Here is a 25,933-nt window from a genome sequence, read left to right on the forward strand (position 1 = left end):
ATTCCTTCTGCAATACCAACCTGCTTAGAATACCAAGGAACACGCGTTCCAAGTTTCCTTAAGACTTATTATATACAATTCTATATCCATCTCGTTTAGTTTTAGACGTTTTATAAGACCTCGAAAATGTCTCCTGAATCAATTTATTTTTCGTAACTGCTAGTACCTATATACATATACATATTACACTCGCATAACTATATTTATTTTTATATACATATGTACATACTTATACTGTTCTTGCCTTTTCAATAAATACGCATTATTAGATATTCAAATTAGTAATACAACGCCGTTGAACACTTTTAACAAAGTTACTGGCGAGTGTTAAATTATCAATTAAACACATAGTAATGACATCCCTTTGTGACTGTCAAGTTTCTGCTTCGACTCAACCACGAGCAACAGCATCATCGTACTGTGGAGACGCAAGCACCCGAGGGGCTTAATTTGCACAGAAATCAAATGCCGCCACTCGGGCGACAATGAATGCCTCTACGGGGATAAAAACACTACTACTACTACTGCAACGAACATGGCTGCTTCATACATATGTATACTCATAAACGCTGTGCTTTTCCCATATTATATGGGTATGAAAAATAGAGGAACAAGACCGCATGGAGAATTGACATTAAACAACTTAACACCTACCACCTAACACTTAACCTATGTTTTATACACATACATAAGTATATATATATGTATGTACGTACAAGTATGTATATGGGCACTCTCGTAAAATCCCGAAACTGTTATGACCGAATAATATTTTATACGCTTATGATTATTAAGCGGGCAAATTATTAAAACTAAAAAATGGAAACATGTTTTCGTAGACATTCTGAACCAACCAAATTATATTAATCCATATACAAATGTAAATAGATTGATAAGACGCCGTGGATCGTATATAAAACGGTAGTTAATCTCATTGCTGATAAACCAGTTAAGGAGAAAACTGATCAAACGTTTTTGCAGGGAAAGAAAGAACTAAATAACAATTTCTCGGTTATAACTATCAACGCTAACATAGTAAGTAATATATTAGATACTTCAAAATTATTAGGACTATGCACATAGTATATATTAATCAATGTGATCTATTCTTCGAATATGGTTTTTTGCATTTGGTAACTCGATTTTCGCATTTTTAATCCCATTTTCGAATAAAATATTCGTTAGCTTTTGAGTTGTAAAAAGCAACAACGAACAAGTAAAGGAGGGCTAATTTCGGGTGCATCAAACATTTTATACTCATGCAACTTGCACGAATCAAAGCCAGGGAAATACTTTAAGGTGTAAAACCAATCATATACATAGAGTAAAGTCAGCCAAATGCTCGAAAATTCTAATATTAGTATAGGGGCTAGGCCAAGTTTTCGCTCAAATTTTCTATTTAGGCACAAATATATACTTACGTTATGAATAAAACACGCTCTCTTATTTCATTGAGATAATTCACATATTGGCCGATATATGCAGTACAAAGTCACCCGGAAGTTCGAAAATCTTTATATTAAGTATATGGGGGGCTATTGGTCCGATTCAACCTATTTTTGACATACATACATACTATTATAAGAGAAGAGTTATCCCTAATTTCAGTTATATATATCACACATTGACCGACATTTTCGATCAATAGACAACTATATATGCCGGGGTCTATATATTCGGTAAGTAGGAGCTTCAACTGCTTTTATTGGATTTAAACAATTTTTGGTCATAAGGTGGCACACACCAAAGACATTATTCGTGCAAAGTTGTATCCCGTTATATTAATTGCTTCTTGATTTATGTACTGGAAACTGTACGAATCAAGTAGAATTTAAAATTGTGTTATACTATATAGGCATGGTTGTTGCCCGATTTCGTCCATTTTCATAAACTGACATTAGAATGCAAGGAGAATGCGACGTACTAAATTTTGTCGAAAGTGTGCGGTACTACTGCTTTTTTAACAGCTTTATTTCTTAATTGAGTGCTTAGTTATGGCACATTATATACTTTTTGTTAATAACGATTTGTGGGCGTGGCAGTGTTCCGATTACGCCCTAGATATCTCAATTTTTACTCATGTTACAGCTTGCACGGACGGGCAGACAGACAGTCAACCGGATTTAAACTTTTCTCGTCATTCTGATCGTTTATATATGTACATATATATAACCCTATACCTATCCCGCTTAGTTTTAGGTGATACGTTCCATCGCTAGGTGAACAAAACTATAACACTAAGTCGTATTTCGCAATTGGTATTCTTAGTTCATCTTCTTCGATCTAAGAACAGCTTTTGATCGCAATTGGAATATTTCTGTTTCAGCGAACTGTGTTCATTGATTATCAAATCATGCAGTATTCAGTATGTAGAATTAATGGGCGTGGAAACATTTCTAAATATGTCTCCTTATGTTATTATTTTTTATGTAAATCTTAGAGGGTTTAATAGCTATTTCTAGACAATCTCCACAAATGAGATTTACAAATTTGTGAAATTTTCCGGACAACGAGGTGTGTTCTCACATAGGTTGTCACTATAAATAGTCAAAGTGGTCCGATTTTACTTCTTCTTCTTCTTCTTAATTGGCGTAGACACCGCTTACTCGATTATAGCCGAGTTAACAACAGCGCGCCAGTCGTTTCTTCTTTTCGCTACGTGGCGCCAATTGGGTATTCCACGCGTAGCCAGGTCCTTCTCCACCTGGTCCTTCCAACGGAGTGGAGGTCTTCCTCTTCCTCTGCTTCCCCCGGCGAGTACAGCGTCGAATACTTTCAGAGCTGGAGTGTTTTCGTCCATTCGGACAACATGATCTAGCCAGCGTAGCCGCTGTCTTTTAATTCGCTGAACTATGTCAATGTCGTCATATACCTAGTACAGCTCATCGTTCCATCGAATGCGATATTCGCCGTGGCCAACGCGCAAAGGACCATAAATCTTTCGCAGAACTTTTCTCTCGAAAACTCGCAACGTCGACTCATCAGTTGTTGACATCGACCAAGCCTCTGCACCATATAGCAGGACGGGAATTATGAGTGACTTACAGAGTTTGGTTTTTGTTTGTCGAGAGAGGACTTTGCTTCTCAATTGCCTACTCAGTCCGAAGTAGCACCTGTTGGCAAGAGTTATCCTGCGTTGGATTTCTAAGCTGACGTTGTTGTTGGTGTTTACGCTGGTTCCAAGATAGACGAAATTATCTACGACTTCAAAGTTATGACTGTCAACAGTGACGTGAGTTCCAAGTCGCGAGTGCGACGACTGTTTGTTTGATGACAGGAGATATTTCGTTTTGCCCTCGTTCACTGCCAGACCCATTTGTTTTGCTTCCTTGTCCAGTCTGGAGAAAGCGGAAGTAACGGCGCGGGTGTTAAGGCCGATGATATCAATATCATCGGCATACGCCAGCAGCTGTACACTCTTATAAACGATGGTACCTTCTCTATTAAGTTCTGCAGCTCGAACTATTTTCTCCAGAAGCAGGTTGAAAAAGTCACACGATAGGGAATCGCCTTGTCTGAAACCTCGTTTGGTATCGAACGGCTTGGAGAAGTCCTTCCCGATTCTGACGGAGCTTTTGGTGTTGCTCAACGTCAGCTTACACAGCCGTATCAGTTTTGCGGGGATACCAAATTCAGACATCGCGGTATAAAGGCAGCTCATTTTCGTGCTGTCGAAAGCAGCTTTGAAATCGACGAAGAGGTGGTGTGTGTCGATTCTTCTTTCACGGGTCTTTTCGAAGATTTGGCGCATGGTGAATATCTGGTCGGTTGTTCATTTGCCAGGTCTAAAGCCACACTGATCCAATCAGTTTGTTGACGGTGGGCTTTAATCTTTCACACAATACGCTCGATAGAACCTTATATGCGATGTTGAGGACGCTTATCCCACGGTAGTTGGCGCAGATTGGGGGGTCTCCCTGTTTGTGGATTGGGCATAGCACACTTAAATTCCAATCATTGGGCATGCTTTCGTCCGACCATATTTTACAAAGAAGCTGATGCATGCTCCTTATCAGTTCTTCGCCGCCGTGTTTGAATAGCTCGGCCGGCAATCCGACGGCCCCTGCCGCCTTGTTGTTCTTCAGGCGGGCAATTGCTATTCGAACTTCTTCATGGTCGGGTAATGGAACGTCTGCTCCATCGTCATCGATTGGGGAATCGGGTTCGCCTTCTCCTGGCGTTGTGCGTTCACTGCCATTCAGCAGGCTGGAGAAGTGTTCCCTCCATAATTGAAGTATGCTCTGGGCATCGGTGACTAGATCACCTTTGGGGGTTCTACAAGAGTATGCTCCGGTCTTGAAACCCTCTGTAAGCCGCCGCATTTTTTCGTAGAATTTTCGAGCATTACCCCTGTCGGCCAGCTTATCAAGCTCTTCGTACTCACGCATTTCGGCCTCTTTCTTCTTCTGTCTACAAATGCGTCTCGCTTCCCTCTTCAACTCTCGGTATCTATCCCATCCCGCACGTGTAGTGGTCGATCGTAACGTTGCGAGGTAGGCAGCCTGTTTTCTCTCCGCTGCGACACGGCACTCCTCGTCGTACCAGCTGTTCTTTTGCACTTTCCGAAAACCAATGGTTTCGGTTGCAGCTGTACGTAAGGAGTTTGAAATGCCGTCCCATAGTTCCCTTATACCGAGTTGTTGACGAGTGCTCTCAGAGAGCAGGAGTGCAAGCCGAGTAGAAAATCGTTCGGCTGTCTGTTGTGATTGCAGCTTCTCGACGTCGAACGTTCCTTGTGTTTGTTGGCGTGCGTTTTTTGCTGCACTGAGGCGGGTGCGAATCTTAGCTGCAACAAGATAGTGGTCCGAGTCGATGTTAGGACCTCGGAGCGCACGAACATCTAAAACACTGGTTGGTAGTTTTTCGATCCGGAGACAACCAGGTAGCTTGATGAATCTTCTTATGCTGGAATCTAGTACTACAGATAACCATATTTTGGGCCCCAGCGAAGTCAATCAGCTTCAACCCATTTGGGGATGTTTCGTCGTGGAGGCTGAATTTACCGACCGTAGTGCCAAATATACCTTCTTTGCCCACCCTGGCGTTAAAGTCGCCAAGCACGATTTTGACATCGTGGCGGGGGCAGCCTTCATAAGCGCGCTCCAAGCACTCATAGAAGGCATCTTTGGTCACATCGTCCTTCTCTTCCGTCGGGGCGTGGGCGCAGATCAGCGATATGTTGAAGAACCTCGCTTTGATGCGGATTGTGGCTAGACGTTCATTTACCGCAGTGAATGATAGTACTCGGTGACGGAGTCTCCTCCTACCACGAATCCAACACCAAACTTGCGCTCCTTTATAAGGCCACTGTAATAAATGTCACAAGGACCTACTCGTCTCTGTCCTTGTCCCGTCCATCGCATTTCTTGGACGGCGGTGATGTCAGCCTTTGTTTTTACGAGGACATCAACCAGCTGGGCAGTGGCACCTTCCCAATTACGGGACCGCACATTCCAGGTGCATGCTCTTAATTCGTAGCCCTTATTTCGTTTGCCATGGTCGTCATCAAAAGGGGGGTCTCTCATCCGAGGCTGCTGTTGGTTTTTCATTGGGGTGAGCTTTTTACGTGGCGGGTCCCAAACCCAGCGCACAACCCTATGTAGGGGATGTTTCGCCTTCTCACTTTAGCTCGCCTTCGAACGGATGTTCTTAGGCTACCCAGAGGATACTTGGTCAAAGACCGGAAGTAGTGAGCTGTTGAGGCATGTGTAAAAGAATCGCTTCTGGCCACTCCCAAGTGAATGGCGATCAGAGAACTTTCCTCACTTGCGTGAACTTCTACACATGACTCCATCCTCCACTTTTATCCGATTTTACTAGCAGTCATTAATAGTGAAAATTATAAATCTGAAAATTGGATTTAAGCCACACTTCTAGTCAGCGGTAAAGTAAAAAATCTGACACTTTAATTATATGGGCTTCATAATACTTCAAAAGTTGATTTTTTTATTGGCCAATCTAATGGCTTATGTAGTTTAATGGGATAACTTCAAAACTTTAAAATTTTTAATACTATTTCTGTACAGAATTTAGCAGGTAACGCCGGGGAGTTATTTTTAAAATTGTTAATAATTTTATTTTACAACAACTAATTGGTCAAAGTGCTATAAAAAGTTTGTAATTTACAAATTGTAATTTCGAAAACCCCTCTCGTCTTTACCCAGGAAAAACTATTATCTAACGAGTGCTCCTTTTTTTTGTTTTTTGGGCGATCCAACTCCGAGTTATGACAATTGAAGTTACTTTCTGAGACGCTGGTTTTACAAACCGGAAAATTTTGCAACTGTGTAAGGATTTAGCAAGAGCAAGAAAATCCTCCTTATATAATTTTGGAGAATTCGCTCATAATTTGAGTTTCACTCTAAACACAGCAAATTAAATAACCTTATAGAGGGACCCAATACCTCTCCGTGATATTAGTCAGTCTGTAATAATACACGAACAAGTATGTACATATATAGTCAGAATACCAAACCTTTATTTGTTTCTTTTTTCTCAACAAATTTGTTCTAAACTAGTGTCGAATCTCACAGAATGAGCAAACCTAATTTTTATAAATTAATAAGCCAGCTAATCCGATGGTCATTTTAAGAAGTAGTTAGTGCATTAGGAATATCTTATATTCTTAGTTTGATTGTTTTAAAAAAGTATTTTATTAATCCTTTTGGAAATAATAACAAAGAGCTTACAAGCTTTGGAACTCTGATACATATTTAAACGTAATTTTCTTTATCCTTAAAGGAAAAGAATTCAACAAGCAAATAAGTACAGCACATCAGTTGTTTTCAGATTTTCAATTCCGGAGAATATTATGGCATCATATTACAAAAGCGCCCATGGAATTTTTTCTGCTTCCTTCAACCTTGAGTTAAAAGTTTTATTTGTCATAAGCTTGCGAATCTGCAGACATACAAAAATTTCTTTTTTCAAATTTGCGTCATTGATCAGAGGAAATCTTGTTCCAAGCGCCTTCTTTGTTCATAGCTTTTGGCTTTTGATTTATCGTGATTCACTATACTTTCAGAGTAAACTCACCCCAAATTTAGCAAAAGGTCAAGTCAGGTTAGCGTTCTTTTACATTAGTTGTAATGTTGATGCACCAAAAAAATTAAAAAAGTAATGTATGAAAATGATAACTTATCATATAATACCCTTCACAAAAACAAAATATTACTTAAAAACACTTGATTTTTGATCGGGAAATTATATAGGAGCTATATGCTATAGTGGATCGATACCGGCGGCTCCGACAAATAGGTGCATTTCTTATACCACAAATGTGTAATAGTGATATTTATCTTGATCGGACAGTTTGTATGGCAGTTATATGCCGTAGTGCTCCGAACTGAATAATATGTTATGTTCGAAGATTGTGGCGTAGCATTAAACAATAATCTATGCCGAATTTCATGAAGGTAAGGTTTTCCACGTATTTTATACATGTCCTTAATAGTGTCTTCGAAGTTACCTTCAAAGTTCCCCCTGCGGGTAGGGGTTAGAATTTACCCGTGGCATGCCTGTCGTAAGAGGCGACTAAAATCCATATGCACTATGTCTTTCTTTCTTTGCATGCCTTGAAATGTCAGCATATTCTATGTCAGAAATAGTGTTATAATAGTATAAAGACATTTGTTGTTCAAGCGACAAATGTCACCAATCATAGAGTTTTGGGGACTGGTGGTAGCAAAAGCTACAAGGTCTTGTCAGAGACTTTAACCTGGTACCACGGGGAGCAGTTAGCCCTTGGAGTTTACTCCAATCTGCTTTCGTGGTGACTGTGATTGAAACCTAAAGGCAGGCAGGGTTGAAAAATCCAATGTGGAGTCGCATTGCGGCCGGGTGCCGGATCAAACCAGAGGCAGAGGTTTTAGATCGGCCTAGTATCTCACCAAGGTGGCTAAGGTGTCCCTATCCACCCGAACCAATTGGAACCAAAATATACGTGCAAAATGCATTTATACTTTGGGGCGCTGATCAACGCATTGTATTGATCTATGTGCTTCAAAGAAAGCACCGTGAGGTAAGGCCGTCGTCGGCAGGTACTCACGTAAATCGCAACAATTGTTGTTACCTTCAAAGTGTTACAAACTTTATATATTCAGGGTATGCAAATACATATTGATACTAAGGGCGGCTAACAGGAATAGAAATAACCTCGGATTCGAGTGAGCATTCACTTGGTGACTTTTATGTGATACCGAGAACTAGTTATTAACTAACTCTTTTTATCAACGATGTCTAACATTTCAGTTGTGCAAACATATACATATATATTCCATAACATTTGTGAGAACTCCCTCGCAATAAGTGCACCTGTCATTGATGACAATTTGAATAGCAACAAAAAAGGACTTCAAATTAGCTTGCATTGCTAAATGTAAGTATGGGTGTGCAGCATAATTTGACGAATGTTTGTGATGTCATTCAAATAATTTATCCGCAGGGTAAATCCCAAGTGCATACTCGCATCCGTAATCCACCACTTTGGAGTAACAGGCACGATTCCCACTGGAATGCAAAACTGCCACACTTTTCGTGCGTTCATTGCTTTGGAATGCAACTGCAGTTCAAATGCAGTCGGGCACGTGGCTGCAATTCGAGTGGTTACATCGTAATGGAATGGCATTTGCGTTCTTAGGCGAGGCGTTTATATAGAGACCACAGGAAGTATAACATGAAAAGCGCTCGAGAGTTATGGCATCGGTTGCATCGGTAGAAGTGATGCCTAATGCCACCAATACAACCTCTGCATGAGTGGGAAAAGGAATTATTGAAAATGTCACGTTCTTCTTCCGTCTATATTACATGGAAGATTCTCACATTACCACTGTTATATGCGTATGCACTAATTGTGTACAGTTATTGCGATAACAATGCGTGCGTCTGTATTGAAATATTATGTCAAAAGTGGCTATAATGAGTTGTTGTTGTGTTTAAGATTTGATTTGATTTCAATAAAATTCAAAACTTGTTAAATAAAAGAATCTTCATTTAATTATCATAAGAGGTTTCTATTAAACAACGCTACAGAGCAACGATTATTCACTTGTTTACAGCCACAAGGACGTTGAATAAATAATTGCCTTTGACCTTTGTTGACTAATGCATACATAAGTAAACTAACTTCTAAACTTAGTCCATTAACTAACCCAAATATTTAAGTTTATTATCATTTCAATCATTTATTTTTTGAAGATTATCTCTTTCAAAAGTCTCAGATGGTCTATCCGTTGAGTCCAATTTTCGATGACTAGTTCGAGCATTTCGACTGGTAACTGGTAAATGACACGAGTCATGTTTGCCCCAAGGCCTGAATCGGAGCGGGATTACCCGTATATACCTTAGACTTTACATATCTACACATATCCAAGTCTAACGGTGTGATATCACGCAATCTTAGTGGCCAATCGACCGGCCCAAAGTGTGAAATCATCTGCTCACCAAAGTGTGCTCTCAATAAATCCATTGATTGATGAAACCAAATTTCGCCGAGAATTACGAACTTCAATTTCAAGCATCAAATATTCGGGTATCATGGCAAGATAACTGTCACCATTAACGGTTACGTTCTCACCGGTATCATTTTTGAAAAAATATAGACCGATGATTCCACCGGCCCTCAAACCACACCAAAACGTTGTTTTTTTAAGGATGAAATGCAGCTCTTGAATCTTTTCAGGTTACACTTCGTCTCAAATGCGGAAATTTTGCTTGTTTACATACCCATTGAACCAGAAATGGGCCTCATCGCTGATAACATGGAATCTTCATGGAGCTTTTCAAGAGCCCATGGAGCGAAGATATGTCGCTTGTGAAGGTCTAGCGACTTCATTTCTTGCATAAAGCTGTTCCATGGTCTATACCAGTGTTTCCCAAAGTGGGCGATAACGCCCCTTGTGGGCGCTGCAGGTTGATACGGGGGCGGTAAGAGACCCAGAAAGAAAATGGGGGCGTTGTGTAGAGGCCGGGGGGGTTATTTGTAATTTTATTTAGCTAGGAGGCCTTTTAGACAACGACTACATGAGCTCTCGACTCTCAACAACAACTTGTGAACATCAGCTAATATGAATTAAAAGATTGCTCAAACTTGGTTATATATTTCTCTCCGCATAGTTCATTTTATTGAATATAGAAAAAATGAAAATCATGTCAATCGGTCGCTCCGTTTCATAACGGGGCATCTCGACAGGGTAGAATTTATAGAATACTAACTGTCAAACGTATTGCTATTGCAATTGCCAAATCTGTATGTGGGCATTTGCTATCGTAATATAATCATTTGCGCAAAGGTGAAGGGTAGGTAGGTTCGAGCTGATGTAGCGAATGCTTTGAGCTCTTGAATAATTTATTTTATCACTTGCGAAATGACGTCGGGTAGGACGAACATTTTGAGCTTCTGAACTCCTTAAATCTTTTATGCGGAAAGTAAAAAAAGGATCTTTATCCTTTCTTACAAATGTATTTCTGGGGAAAATAAAAAAAGGATAAAGATCCTTTTTTACAGATGTATTTCTGGGAAAAATAAGATAATACGAAAAGGAGAAAGGTCCTTTTTTTTACAAATGTATTTCTAGGAAAAATAAGAATTCATATTTTTGGACTACTATATAATAATTGTGCTTAAGCATTCTTATATAAACAATGTAATATTTATTTTATATTCATTTGTGGTTTTGTGCGCAATAGATGAGCATTACTTACGCCTCCTGTACACTACTCGCGAAGTTAAACGTATTTCTCAAAGCAAAACAATGTCGGAAGTAAAAAAGAAAAGACGGCAATATACGTACTGTGCGGAATACATTAAGTTCGGATTCATTGAAAATCCCACAAACCCATTCTCGCCTTTGTGTCTTCTATGTCTAAAAACTTTTTCGAATGAAGCAATGAAGCCTTCAAGACTGCAAGATCATTTGAATAAAATGCATCCAGATAATAGAGGCAAGAATGTAGCATATTTTCAAGACCTAGAGAAGAAGCATAATACTCAGCCAAGTGTAGCAAAACTATTTTCGGCGGCTGCTAATCAAAATGACGACGGACTTCGAGCTTCGTACAATATCTCTTTGTTGATTGCTCAAAAAGGCACATAAGATCGGAGAAGAGTTAATATTGCCAGCAATAAATGAAGTAATAACTACCGTGCTTCATAAACCGGCCGCAGATATTATCCGAAAAATTCCTTTGAGTAATAATTCTGTGCAAAGACGAATTGATGAAATGGCTGAAAACATTGAAGAATCATTGTACGATCACCTGAGGTCAAGTCAATTTTCAATTCAGCTGGATGAGTCCACTTTACCAACTGATGAAGCATTGTTGTTGTCTTACGTGAGTTTTATTAAAGATGAGAAAATATGTGAAGAACTATTATTTGATAGAAATTTAGAGACAGATACAAAAGGCGAAACCATATTCAATATATTGGAAAAGTTTTGCAATGAGAAAGAAATTCCTTTGAAAAATATTATTTCAGTCGCTATGGATGGCGCTCCGGCTATGACAGGGTGCCATAAAGGCTTCATAGCGTACTTAAAAAATAAAATTCCAAATGTCCTTGGTGTACATTGCGTTATTCATAGACAACATTTAGTTGCTAGAAACTTAAGTGAAAAACTATTTCAATCACTGCAATATGTCATCAAAGCAGTCAATAAAATCCGCAACAGCTCTTTGAATGATAGATTATTTAATCAGCTTTGTGTTACTAATGACGAGGATTTCAATCGTTTGTTGTTTCATACTGAAGTTCGTTGGCTATCTGACTCGATTCTACAACCTGTTTGACTCTGTTATAGAGTTCTTGGAAACTAAAGATACAGAATTTCAAGACAAGCTCATAACATCAAAGAATGATATAGCTTACATGACAGACCTGTTTAAATTGTTCAACGACATAAATCTCCAACTGCAAGGCGATAAACTAAATTTACTTAAAACAAAAAACGTCGTTGCTGCTTTCGCAGCCAAACTGCTTCTACACAAAAAGAATCTGGGCAAACGTGAGTTTCACAATTTTCCGAATTTATCAGGATCATGCAGTAACGACGAATTGTTTGCCTACTGCCAACATTTGGAAAACCTCCACATTGACTTCACCGAACGATACCAGGACATTTTGAACTTGGAAATACCAGACTGGGTGTTGGATCCGTTTTCAAATGTCAACACAGCAATGTCACCTCAGCTGGAAGAAGAACTTATAGAATTGACAACAAACGAGGAAATAAAAATCAAGTTCAAAAATGGTTACCAAAAATTTTGTCTACAAAAACCGATCTCGCAATTGTACCCTGGATTGTGGTCAATCGTTCAACGATTCTTGATAGCATTCCCATCGTCATATCGTTTGCTTGTTACCGAACGTGGCGACTTGCGACTGTTCTTGAGTAAATTGGAACCTGATATTAACAAAATTTTTAAACAGCATCAGATTCATCGTTCACATTAGTTTTTATATATGGATCGATTATTTTAGTTTTATTTTTAATAAAATATTCTCTGTTCTAATACTATAAAGTTGTGTTTCAATAATCATTCTTATTGGCAGGTGGAGCCCGTAAGAGTTAACTTGAGACCTAATCGGCGTTGTATGTTACCTACTGCGCTTAGGTTTCAAGTTGCTGGTTATAGTAAAAGTTTCGTTTAGAATTCTCTGTTAATATACATATATAGGTCACAATAATTAATTTGAAGTTATAGTGGTTTTTAAATAGGTGAAAAAATGGGTGCGCTAAAAAAATATTTATTCTCAAAGTGGGCGGTAGACAAAAAAAGTTTGGGAACCACTGGTCTATACGATTATATATTATCTAATAATGAATTCTAGGTTTCAGGATGGGTGATAGCGTTTTGAATAGTACGCTCAGTAATCCGATTATGTTGACCATAAGTTGAAACACATTCTGACTGAACGAAAATGACTGGCAGCTTGACACAACTCACGCGTTATCTGTCAAAAAAGGCTATTGAAACAAGTGCATCTACTTGAATCACCCGTTACTTTATTCAGCCATAAGCTCTTTTACAAATTCAGATCGTTATAAAAATTAAACTATAATAGTTTCTTAAGTAAATTGAATTTAATAATGCGTGCATTAAGTGAGCTCCGAACAAAATTTTATGCGAAGTGGACACCTTTTTCTTTGACAGCCCTCAAACGATTCGGTCATTAATAAATAGCAGCACGCGCTATTGACGACGCTGCTCGAACCAAATATTTTTAAAGTCTCTCTAAAGTTATGGTTAAAGTTATTATATGGGGTATTCGACAGGTCATGTTCTCTTACTCTGGCCATAAACTGAGTGCAATGGATTCAAATCTGGACTTCCAGACGGCAAATCATCTGTAGGTATGACTAAGTTTATTGCTTTTAGACCGCAGCTGAGTGGTTTTTGCCGTGTGTGCTGAAACAGAATCCTGTTGGAAGATCGAATGTTCCATGTCCATCTAAGAGAGCACTGCTTAACTGTTTTATCCCGTCTTCTTAAACATTCTGCTTGTACTACACTTTTGTCTCAGTTTCAACCATTTCCCGTTTGCACAGGCCTGAAGGGGTGTAACAGTTCTGTTTTCTAGGAGGATTTCATTCTCAAAATATCAAGTTTCTTGAAAAGCTCATAAATTCACTTGCGCTTTTTTCCACATTTGTGTGAAACAATCACCACAGAACGAGTTTCTTTAACTCCCCACATCATTGTTAATAAGCGAAAGCAAACACTGAACTAATTATTATACAAACATAGGTTGCCTTTTATATTTCGAGATTAGGCAACACTGGTATTGCAATGAGAAAACTCACAATTTTATCGTAAAGTTTGACATTTTCGATGGTATGAATACCCAGAACGTTTTGACATACGAGTGCTATTTGTGTTATTTACAGTAACTAATATACTATTCTCGATCAAACCAATGGAATAAATGACGACGTTAGGCGTGGATTAACTCATCAAGAGGGTACAGATGAACTAAATTCAATTTTTGACGATGAAGCTCCATCAAAGACCAGTGTTTATCGATGGTATGGTGAATTCAATGGAGGTCGTAGATCACTCCAAGACGAATTTCGGAAAAGTTGTACAAAATCAGTTGTACGCAAACTGATATTGTAAGATCGTCATGTGACCTATCGTGAGATTGAGAGAACTATCGACATTAAAGGGACTAGCATGCATTCAATATTATATATTATTTCACTGTAAAAAAAATTTGTTCACGTCATGTCAATTGGTCGATAGAAATGTTAACAAAATACGATAGCGGTACTTCGAATCACGTCTATGACACCGTGGCAGTTGACAAATCGTGAATATTCGCGTATGAGCCCGAAAGTAAATAGCAGTCGACTGTATAGATTTTTCAAGATGAGCATAATCCAACAAAAGTTGTTCGCGCACTAAGCACTTCCATGCAATTGACTGCATGTTTTTTGAAAAAAACTGGACACGTCGCAACCATACCACTGGAACAACGCAGAACAGTAAATTCTCAGTGGTATACAACCAAGAAATCAAGTAAACCAACGGCCGAAAACTAGCTCTCACACATCGACTGAAACAATTGCACTCAAAACATCGATTTGATAACTTGGCACCGAATGATTTCTTTTTATTCCCGTTCGTAAAAGATACACTGAGAGGTCAACATTTTTCGACACCTGAGGAGGCGGTTCGGTTTTTTAGTAAGGTCCAATATGGTATCTTGCTAAAAAGTCTATTTATTATTTTTTTATTCATGAAGCTTGTTCTTATCGCATTGGTAATCTATATGTGTGCTTTACCTAAATGGACATACATATTTGTGCGCTAATATGAAATGAAATTTTGCTTGAGTTTGTTTTTATCACCTTTTAAGCTTATCACTATTTAAGCATTATCTCAGGTTATATGGTGTACATACTTACATATGTATGTACGTATAAATAACCCCCGGGTTGCTATGCTGGAAAATTTCCTCATAGACTCCCAATAAGAGATTTTTCTCACTTTCCTTTTAACTTGAATATTTGTAATGCAAAATTGCAACAACTTTGATAAAATGTAATATACATACATAGGTACATATACACTCGTGGTCACGCAAACCTTACTCAAAAATTTCAAGTATTGTGGATACATATTTTACTTCACTTTATAGCGGTACTTTTTGCGGAATAGAAAATTTTTATTTAGAAATAAGTTAATGACATGTTATTAATCAAAAATATTAAAAATTAAAAACAAAACACATTCAGCTATAAATAAATCAATTGAAAGATAGTGAGCTTTACAAAATGAGCTCGAAATGTAAGAGACTGACATGCGATGAAAAATGTTATTTTTATTCTAATTTTTTTTATTTAAATTCTTTTACACTATAATTGAAATTAATATTTTATTTTATTTTATTTTATTTTATTTTTTTTTTTTATTGAAACACGAAGTTTAGTCGGTGTATCACTTTAAAAACAATAAAATCGGCCCCTTTTGTATAAGCAGGGAAAAGCTAATTTGTGTTTTACTCACAAAACGTAATAAATCAAAACTATAATTATAATTAGATAATATAGTTTAGTTTACTTATGCTTACTAAAAACATAAAACAAAAAACGAAATTGAAGAAAATCCCGAACGAACAATAAAATCCGAAAAATATTTAAGAAAGTTTAGTGGTAAGGTTTGCGTGGCCACGAGTGTATATGTATGTACATATGTATATGTGGATACATATGAAATATTAGGGTATATGTTATTTAGGAGATAAATTTTTTTTTACAGACGCCCCTGTAGTTTGAGTTTTTGCCATAAACAACATTACCCACAGAAACTCGCTATTTTTTTCAATTTAAACCGTGATTAGATCCTATGCTATATATGTATGTGAAATTTTTGATATTTTGCTTTAAGCAACTAAATCTACAAGTGGGAAAAAGTGATGCGCTAATACAAAATGTTCCGCTCTACAAAAAATATTCATATTTTTCCATAAAATCTTAAAAAGTTATACGCGCATCAAATGTACTGAGCATCATATATGTAAGTGTCTTATAAATTGTTTTTATATTAGAATAAATTTTTTTCGAGGTTGTAAAGAGCTTTTTTACGTTTATTAATTTATAAGGCAAAAAATGAAAGTTCAGGCGGCGTTTGAAAAAACAATTAATTTCGGAAATAACAGACACCCTAATTAGATATATGTACATATGTATGTTAAGAAGTGTATATATGCATATGCATGTGTACATATGTATTTGTTTTGTACACAATGATAGGTTTTACATTTTATTTCATTTGCGAGTCGGTCGGCAATCGAATCGCGGCGAACATAAGTATAACAACAAAAAGCCGATTATTTGTGTGAAAACAATTTGCGGGTGCGAAAATTGGCGAAGGGACCGAGACTTGAACCATGTGGAAAATGGAATCCAATCAAATCAATGCAAATCAAACAAATTGTGTTCGTTATCGCAATTGAAACTACACTCTGTGTGGAAAATGTATGTATATACATACATAAGTATGTGTAGTGCATATTTATTTATAAACAGGAATGGTTAAGTGTTACGCGATGCAAACGCAAATGATTTTATACATACATATATACAGATATGGATGTACATTGGTATTCGACATAAAAATAAAATAATTATTTGCAACATCTGTTCCTGTTCCATTATTGCACTATTGAAATATACCTACATAATGTATGAATGTATCTGCCGAGCTGAAGAGCGAGAGTGGCAAAAGCGATTAGCTTAACCTGAAACTGAACCCTTCGTAAACTTTTATTTTAATATAGACTGTTTGCAGATATCTGGCATAAATACATACTTATGTATATGCACCATTTGGAAGTACATATGTTTGTATATACCGACACATTTACACCTATTTTAACTCACTCACTTACTTGTCGCCCGTGTTTACATAATTTAACTTTATCTATTGGTATCCCAATTGTCAGTAGAGAGGGATGCATACGAGTTTTATGTGACTTTCGTACAGTACCTATTCCAAAAGGCAAATTGTGCGGGTATTTATTCAGTTTTTTTTCGCAACCCAATACCTCACTAATGTAAGTGTGATATACACATACATACATCTATACATATATCCTAAAAGATTACAGCCTTTAAGTCCTCAGTGCCACATGACAACAATTACATATAGATAAGATAAGCCCAAATAAGCAAACATATAAATATATGTATTTACGCAAATGTATACCTACAAATACATATGCATTTTACAGCAATCCAATTACTGTTAAACCCTACTTTCCGCGATGAACTTAAGTAATGCATACTCGCAAAAGTAATGCACTAATGTTTCATCAACTTCGTTCGCACACTGCATTTTGATGTTTCAGGTATACTAATTTCCAAGCTCAGGGCAAGTATTCTTTGATGACATCTACTCTGTTACTGAATTGCTTCTTTCCTATAAGTTGAAGCTATACCAATATGAAAGTTACTCCAGATAATACCTGGAGCAAAATTTTCTTAAGGGGTCAGTAGAGTAAACTTTTTCCAAAAAAATGTTTTTTCTTTTTGCATTTTCTGTTCTCTTATACCCTTAGAATTGATGTAGAAACCCACTTTACCATTGGAAGATTTCGAAAAAGGCCCAAAAATAATAATACCGCTCGACGTTCGGAGCGCTCGGAGTGCACACCTCAAACTTTAAACGCGTTTTCCTCAAAACGCACCTTTTTATGCTTAATTTTTTTAAATTGTTCACAAAACGCCTAGCTATCGTCCCTACAAGATTCATAATTTTTTATAACTTATTGACAATGTATCACAAAATTTATGTAAAAAAACATGGAAAAAATTAAAAAAAAGTTAATTACTTTTTTAATTATGAACATTTTTACATGATTCTAGTAGGGACGATAACCATTCACGTACTTTTCAAGAATAAATTGGGATTTTGTGTTTCAGATGATCCAAACACGAGAAATCGTGTCCACCAGTGAAAACCCAGCCATTTCTCCGACAGATGTTATTAAAAAATTCCGAAAAAATTTGTTTATACACTCCACGATATACATACCTCTTGATATGTGAAAGAAGTTCTATTATACAATAAAAATAAAAAAAAATGTCAAAAAGCGGGCCAGATTACCCTACTAACCCCTTAAGACTATGGCCCACTAACTGTACTAGAAATTTTAAAAAATTATTATTAATATTAATATATATAATATTAATGTATTTAACATAACTACTAAATATATATTGATGTGTTTTCGAGAATATTTTAAGACAAACTTAATAAATCGAAGTCAAGTATGATCTAAATCATGATTATAATCAGTAATGATTGCAGGATGTACACAGATCTTAACTAAGAAAACGAAATAACAACTGTTCTCATTGGTTTGACTCATATTGTCATTGAATTTTACGTAATCAAGAGCTCATAATAATAAAATCAATAAAAGAAACTGTAACAAGGGACCTACTTTTAAATAACATCTTTTTGACGTTCATTTAATTTATAATACTACATATTCAGTTTAACTGGCCTAACAAATAAGAAACAAGTAAGTTTGAGTGCAACCGAATATTTTGTACTCTTGCAACTTGCAAGAATCAAAGCCACACTGTGACATAAGAATGTAAGAAGAATGCCACGAACTAAATAATCCGGAGATATGTTATTTCACCAAAAAGTGGGCCGCGTCCATCGTCCAATTTTCAGAACGGCTCCCATAAAGCTCTCTCATACCATCTCGGTGGTAAAATTTAATTTTTCTGGCGTATTTAGTCATGAATTTATTGCGTTTTTAGTAGTTTTTAACAGCACCGTTATATGGGGAGTGAGCGGGCTTATCCTCCGATTTCAACCATTTTCACACCGTCGCACATAGTAGCATTTACCTCAAAAACCGGACAAAATTGAAAATTATTGAATAATTGATTTTTTTTGGTACCTAAATAACCGTTCTACAATGAGCCGATTAAATGAATGACCTTCAGGCCGCTATATTGCCACACAAGTAGTCGGAACCTCGACTTCGTTCAGAACGCACGTGCTTATTCGCGAAACTCTCCATTGTGCTCGAAATTGAAAGTTGTTTTTTTTTATTGCGTGAACGGAATTCTTGAAAATATTTTTTATGGATTCAGGACAACATGGTATGTAAATATTATTAATGATATAAAAATTAATATAGTTAATGTGGGTTAGCGGGCTTGGTATTAGCTCCGCCTCGGATTCGTTGTGGAAAGCTCCTGCCTTTGCCAACTCGTCTGCTTTTTCGTTACCGAAAATGTTCCTGTGGCCGGGAACCCAGATCAAGTCTAGTTGGAGCTTGTCTTTTATTGAGCTTAGTGCCCTCTTGCTGTTGTCAACTATGCTGGAATTTGTCACGGGTGAAGACAAAGCCCGGAGCGCCGCCTGGCTATCCGTAAATATAGTTGCTTTATGTATATTCCCGGGGTTTTCTAATAGAACTTCGTAGGCTTTTTTTATGCCTAGTACTTCTGCTTGGAAGATGGTATGATAGATATGCCTAGATCAACGGAGAATACCCCCGTGCCTATTCCGCCGTCCATTTTGGGACCGTCGGTATAGACTGAGATGGTATCCTCCTCTCCTATTGAACATCTTCTCCATTCTCGTCTAGATGGTATCCTCACCTGTAAGTGCCTATTGAAATCCAGCTTTGGGAGAATGTAGTCTGGTTAACAAATGGTGCGCTTGTTTAGGATTGCACTATGTCCGTAGTTCTACGGATTCCAACTTCTCAATTCTTTTATACTTATCGCCGCAATAGCTGCTGTTTTGTCAAAAAAATGACCATTGGTAGTTGATGCAGGATCACATTGAGCGCATCAGTCGGACATGACCTGATTGCACCCGTAACACCCGCACATGCTGCTCTTTGTATTCCATTTAATTTTTTAATATTGTATTGTTTGTTTAGCGCTAGCCACCATACCAGATCTCCATATGTAAGTATAGGTCTTATGACAGCCGTATACATCCACATGATCATACTTAGTTTGAGGCCCCAATTCTTGTTGACGATTCTCTTTCAAGTATAGTAGACCATGTATGCTTTGTTTATTCTTGTTGCTATATTTATTTTCCAGGACAGTTTGGTGTCAGTCTCCACCCCCAAGTATTTAGCTGTGGGGGATAGAGTGAGTGTTATACCATTTAGTACCGGAAGTTGAAACTGAGGTATTTTGGTTCTGCTTGTGAATAGCATCAGTTCTGTTTTGTTCGAGTTAACTCCTAGTCCATTGTTTTTAGCCCATAGTTTTAACCTTCGAAGTGCTCTTTCCATAATCTCGCTGACTGTTGAAGGAAACATACCTGAAACCAACAACACTATATCGTCTGAATACGCTGCTACTTTCACTCCTCCACCGTTTAGTTGGAGTAGTATTTCGTTCGGCGCTACAACCCATAGAAGCGGAGACAAGACCCCTCCTTGAGGCGTCCCTCTACTCACATAGGTTGCTTGTGTTGCAGCGCCGTTTGAAGCTATAATATTCCTATTATCAAGCATCGATAGTATCCATCTGCACACAGTGTCATTTATGCCACCATAGGCCAGAGAATTAATTATACCATTTACTTCTTATTAAAGGCGCCCTCTATGTCTAGAAAAGCAGCCATGGTGTATTGTTTGTGGTGTAGTGATTATTCAATTACACTTATCACCTCGTGAAGGGCAGTTTCGGTTGATCGGCCCTTTATGTACGCATGTTGGGACTTCGATAACTTCTCCGCCATTACTGTTCTTACGTGTAAATCTATTAGTCTTTCTAGTACTTTCAACTTAAAGAAGGTAAGGCTTATAGGTCTAAAATCCTTGGCATTATCGTGTGTTCTTCTGCCTGGTTTTGGAAGGAACACAACTTTACTTGTTTTCCAACTTCTTGGGATGTAAGATAGTTGAATGCTAGCTTTGTATATATTTTCAAAACTATTTATGGCATATTTGATTTTGCTTTTGTCTACTATTTGGCTGCGTTTAACGGTGGTTCTGGTTGAACCCTCGTTGAAGGTGTTTGCTGACTCCCGGGGAAGTGCGTTGCAATTAGTACCTCCAGAGCCTCTTTTGCCGAAGAGGTCCAATCACTTCCCTCCGCCCTAATTTAGGCAGTATTAATATGTTCTTTGGATAGCATTTTGCTCAGCCTAGCGGTTTCTCCGCAACTTTCTATCGATGTGCAGAAAGATCTCCATGTGTCGTTTTTAGCTTTCCTGACTGCTTTTTTTTATCTTTTCATAATATCTTTATATGGCTACCGGATTTTGGTTCTAAAACTCTCATTGAAAGCTTTCCTTAGTTGTGTTCTCAAATTCTTGAGTTCACTGTTCCACCAAGGAAGAGACTTTCTCTTGTTCAAAACTGTCTCCACAACGAGTCCGTCTGTGTCTGTTGATAGCGTGAGGTCCAGCACTTCCTCCCACCCCGGAAACCTATCAGAGCTTGGGAAAATAAAGTTTGGCTTATCGCCCTTGTTGCATATACTTAGATTACTATTCAGAATATACTGCAAGAGTGACTCACATCTGGTGTTTATACTGGAGCTGCCCCATACGGTGTGCCTTGCGTTAGCATCACACCCTATTAGGACATCTTCCTTCCTGTTCTCCTCTACTAGTCTGGTGAGCGGGACCGGTGGTATGTCTTCGTCATGGGCCAAGTAGGCCAAGACCAAGAAGAAGGGCTTTTCCTTCTGTTCCACCTTTACCACTGTGATACGAGTATCTGCTGTGCTGTAATTAGGACAAAGAAATGCATTTATACTTCTATTGATAAGAATGCATGCCCTGAGTTTACCTTTGTTCCGTGTGTAAAAAAGGTTATAGTTGCTGCTGTTTAGCCCTTTAATGGTGTCTTCATTGACCCAGGGCTCCTGTACTAGGCTGATGTCTATGCCCCTACTAGCACCATACTTGACAATCTGACGTCGATCTCCACCCATCTCTCCTGCATTGTGCTCGGAGAGGAGGAATTTCCGTCTATGATGGCCACCTGCAGGCTATCTCTGGAAACATCGCAAAAATGCCTTGCCGTTGTTGTGCTGCTGTGTTCACCTTCACTCCGCCTAGGTTTTTTGGGCAGAGTTTCTGGTATTTCTGTGATAGAGCGATTCCTTTTTTGTGAAGTGCTCTCTTGTTTGCTCTCTTCTAGAGGCTCTGATTGCTTCCTTTTTAAGTAGCTTTCATATTCCTCTACTATTGTTTTGAGGCGCTTTGTTTCTGCCTCATCAACTGGGGTACCGGCTGCCTGGTCTTTGGCTATCTTCCTTAGTATGAAGACTGCCCTCTGGTACCGGTTTTTCCTCAGCTGATTCTGGGATTTCTTGCGCTTCTTTTTGTTTTCTCCTTTAGCCGCCAGTGCACTTTGGTTGGTGCTCATGGCAGCTTTGGAGGTGGACGCTTCCTCCCTTAAATCTGCTGTTTTCACTGCTGTATCTACCGGTATACTTTGGTTGGTATGTTTGACAGTACTCTTACTCGTCTCCTGGCTGGAGGGCGAAAATTTGTTAGAGCCTTATATCTTAATTTAGTGCTTAGTTATGGCACTTTATATGTTTTCGTTAATGGCGATTTGTGGGCGTAACAGTGGTCCGATTACGCACATCTACGAACTCAATTTTTTTTGTATCAAGGAACCCACATACCAAGCTTCATAGAGATATCTCAATTTTTACTCCAGTTCCAGCTTGCACGGTCCGACGGACGTACAGGCAGGCAGTCACCCGGATTTCAACTTTTCTCGTCATTCTGATCATTTATATATAAAATGTATGTATATATAACCCTATATCTATATCGCTTAGTTTTAGGTGATACGTACATACAATCGTTAGGTGAACAAAACTATAATACTCTGTAGCAACAGGTTACAAGAGCATAAACGCTCAGTTTGTATGGCAGCTATGGCAGCTATACTACTATAGCGATCTGATCTAAACAAATTGTTCGAAGATCACTTTGCTTTGACGCGTGAAATACTGGGTATATTTGGTTTTGTTTGTGTTGTTTTTGGTTTTGTAGAATTTATTGGATTGCTGTTAATTTTTTGTAAGAACAATATTTTTTTAGACCGACCGCAAAAAAAATGAACGCGGAAGTCGATCGAAATATTGCATGATTGTCGATGTCCGATCCGTTTAAGGTATCTGCAGCCATTTAATAAGAATTACTATATAAAAGATATTGATTTGAAAAGATTCAAATATTAAATATTATATACTGAAATAAAGAGTGAAATGTGTAGAAAAAAGATGTACTCTTACTTTTGACGCTGGCAGTATGTTGGTAGTCGAAAACATTTACATTTCTGATTTAATTTTTTTTGGTTAAAAGAAGCTTAAAATCTCACCTTTTCAACAATGTGATTGGTAGCACTGGAGATATACGACTGCAACGACATCTATTGACAAAATACCGATCGATACCAGACGACGTTTCAGACAAGGCGACTTTCTTTCGTGTGACTTCTTCAACCTACTTCTGGAGAAAATAATTCGTGCTGCAGAACTAAACCGAAAAGGTAAAATCTTCTATAAGAGCGTATAGCTGCTGGCGTATGCTGATGATAATGATATCATTGGCCTTAACAACCGCGCCGTTAGTTCTACTTTCTCCAGAATGGATAAGGCAGCGAAGCAAGCCGAAATATCTCCTGTCATCAAACAAACAGTCGTCGCACTCGCAGAATATATCTTGCCAACAGGTGCTACTTCGAACTAAGTAGGCAATTGAGATGTAAAGTCCTCTCTCGACGAACAAAAGTCACTCATTATTCCCGTCCTCCTATATGGTGCAGAGTCATGGACGATGGCAACATCTGTTGAGTCGACGTTACGACGTTGGTCACGGCGAATATCGCATTCGATGGAACGATGAGCTGTTCGAGCTATACAACGACATTGACATAGTTCCACGAATAAAAAGACAGCGGCTACGCTGCCTAGGTCATGTTGTTCGAATGGACGAAAACACTCCAGCTCTGAAAGTATTCGACGCAGTAACCGGCTGTGAAAGCAGAGTAAAACCTCACGCCGTTGGAAAGACCAGGTGAAGAAGGACCTGGCTTCGCTTGGAATCTCCAATTGGCGCCACCTTGCGAAAAGAAGAAGCGACTGGAGCGCTGTTATTAACTCGGCTATTATTATTGTTATTTTAAGAGTTCCTATTGTATTAAGAGATTTGTGACAAAGCTTATACAATTATTAGTCAAGTCATCAAGTATATGGAACAAAACTCTAATTTTTCAAGTCATCAAGTACTCCTTCTTACAAATACTAAAGTTATTTCTAAATAAATCACATATCTATATATGTATGTATGTAATAGTAACTGGCGTTACATATTAAGATCTTCTCATGTGAAAGTTCATTTATTGGTTGTTGCAAAATCCTGCTATGTTTGCATTACCGTTGAGTTAATGCAATATGAAATCAAATTTTTCATACCACAATATAATTAATTACATGCTTACAACAGGACGTTGTGCGTAAGTAAGTGTAAGAGGTTATAATGAATTTAATAAAGAGAGTGGGAAAGTATGCGCTGCGGCCATTAAGTAAATATATGAACTGACCATATCGGGTGGAGAATTATTTGTAAATAAAATATGTACATATGCATGTGTGTTTAAAAAAAATATTTTATATTCGAGTAGCCAGGCACTCGTTGTCATTAACTCATACAATTAGTTCGAGTATGGTAAGCTCGGTTTAAATAAGCTGCCAATAGCCGCTTTCTCAATGTCTGGTTAATAGCCATCTGTCAGTTAGGGTTAACCTAACCAAGACTCCTTTCATTAAAGAGCACTTTTTATGAGAACGTCAACCAAAAAATCGAACTTTTTATACTCTTGCAACCTGTTGCAACAGAGTATTATAGTTTTGTTCACCTAACGTGTACGTATCACCTAGAACTAAGCGAGATAGATATAGGGTTGTATATATATAAATGATCAGGTTGATGAGAAAAGTCGAAATACGGGGGACTGTCCATCCGTGCAAGCTGTAACTTCAGTAAAAATTGAGATATCTTGATGAAACTTGCTATACTTGGATACGTGGCGCTCTAGCGGACGGTCGTTAAAGTGAATAAAAAACAACAAACTAATTTTTTACTTATTGTCTATTCTGGTTGTTGTGGTTCTTTTGACAACAATATTCCAGTGTTAGATAGTAAACGATACAATTCTTAATTCACGTTATAATATTGAATTTTTAATTGTTAAGTTGATGTGACTAGTGCAATGAATAGAAAGTGTAAAAATTGATTTGGTATCCAGTTAAAAAATATCTTTCTAACCTCGAGAACTCCAATCTATTGAAAATTAAGAACTTTCATCATGAGTTTAGAAAAAATAAAATAAAATTCATAAAAAATTGATTAATCAAGTTGACGAAATAGATCGAAACATCCAAAATTTATTAGATACGGTTTTACCCCGCGACGATTACAAAGAGCTGCTTGAATTGTCCCGAATATTTCTTGGTACTGTCGACCATCAAAGTGTTCATTTTTATAAACCTGGAGCTTTCCATCACGCTCGCTGGATGTCGAAAGCCATTTACTCATTAAAAATTTACGTTTTTCGAGATGCTTTTGAACTATCACCAGAAGAAGAAAAAAGTTTATTGGACGTTTGTTTATTCGTGGTATTTATATATGTGAGATTTTAGTATACTGCACCTCTTGCTACAGCGGCTCCGAACCAAGATTTGCAATTTTTGAAAGCAGTTCATGCTTATAGAACTATTGATAAGTGTTTATCTGAAGCTGTCTTGAAACAAATTAAAAACCATTTATGGTCATGCATGATTATTGAAAGTTTAAAATAAAAGATCTTACACGAAATTCAGAATAAAAATTAATTAGTAAGTAGTTTAAGCAAAATAATTAGAATAATCAATACAAATAAATTTTGACCCTTCCAAAGGTTATGTAATAA

At 37.6% G+C, this 25,933-nt stretch overlaps 1 protein-coding gene across 6 annotated transcripts in view; it reads left to right on the plus strand.

The window, feature by feature from the left end:
• Positions 1 to 25,933, plus strand: part of LOC120768984 — a 106,645-nt gene that overhangs the window by 70,088 nt on the left and 10,624 nt on the right. Inside the window, exon 1 of one of the 6 annotated variants that reach the window (XM_040095802.1) lies at positions 16,343 to 16,478. The exons of the other annotated variants lie outside the window; for them this stretch is intronic. Coding sequence (XP_039951736.1) covers positions 16,419 to 16,478 — 60 coding nt within the window. The 5' untranslated portion in view covers positions 16,343 to 16,418. Of the gene's footprint in view, positions 1 to 16,342; positions 16,479 to 25,933 lie in introns of those variants that run through there. 6 annotated transcript variants of the gene reach the window in all.

This window comes from Bactrocera tryoni, chromosome 2, assembly GCF_016617805.1.
Source record: "Bactrocera tryoni isolate S06 chromosome 2, CSIRO_BtryS06_freeze2, whole genome shotgun sequence".
In the NCBI taxonomy this organism is placed as follows: Eukaryota; Metazoa; Arthropoda; class Insecta; order Diptera; family Tephritidae; genus Bactrocera; species Bactrocera tryoni.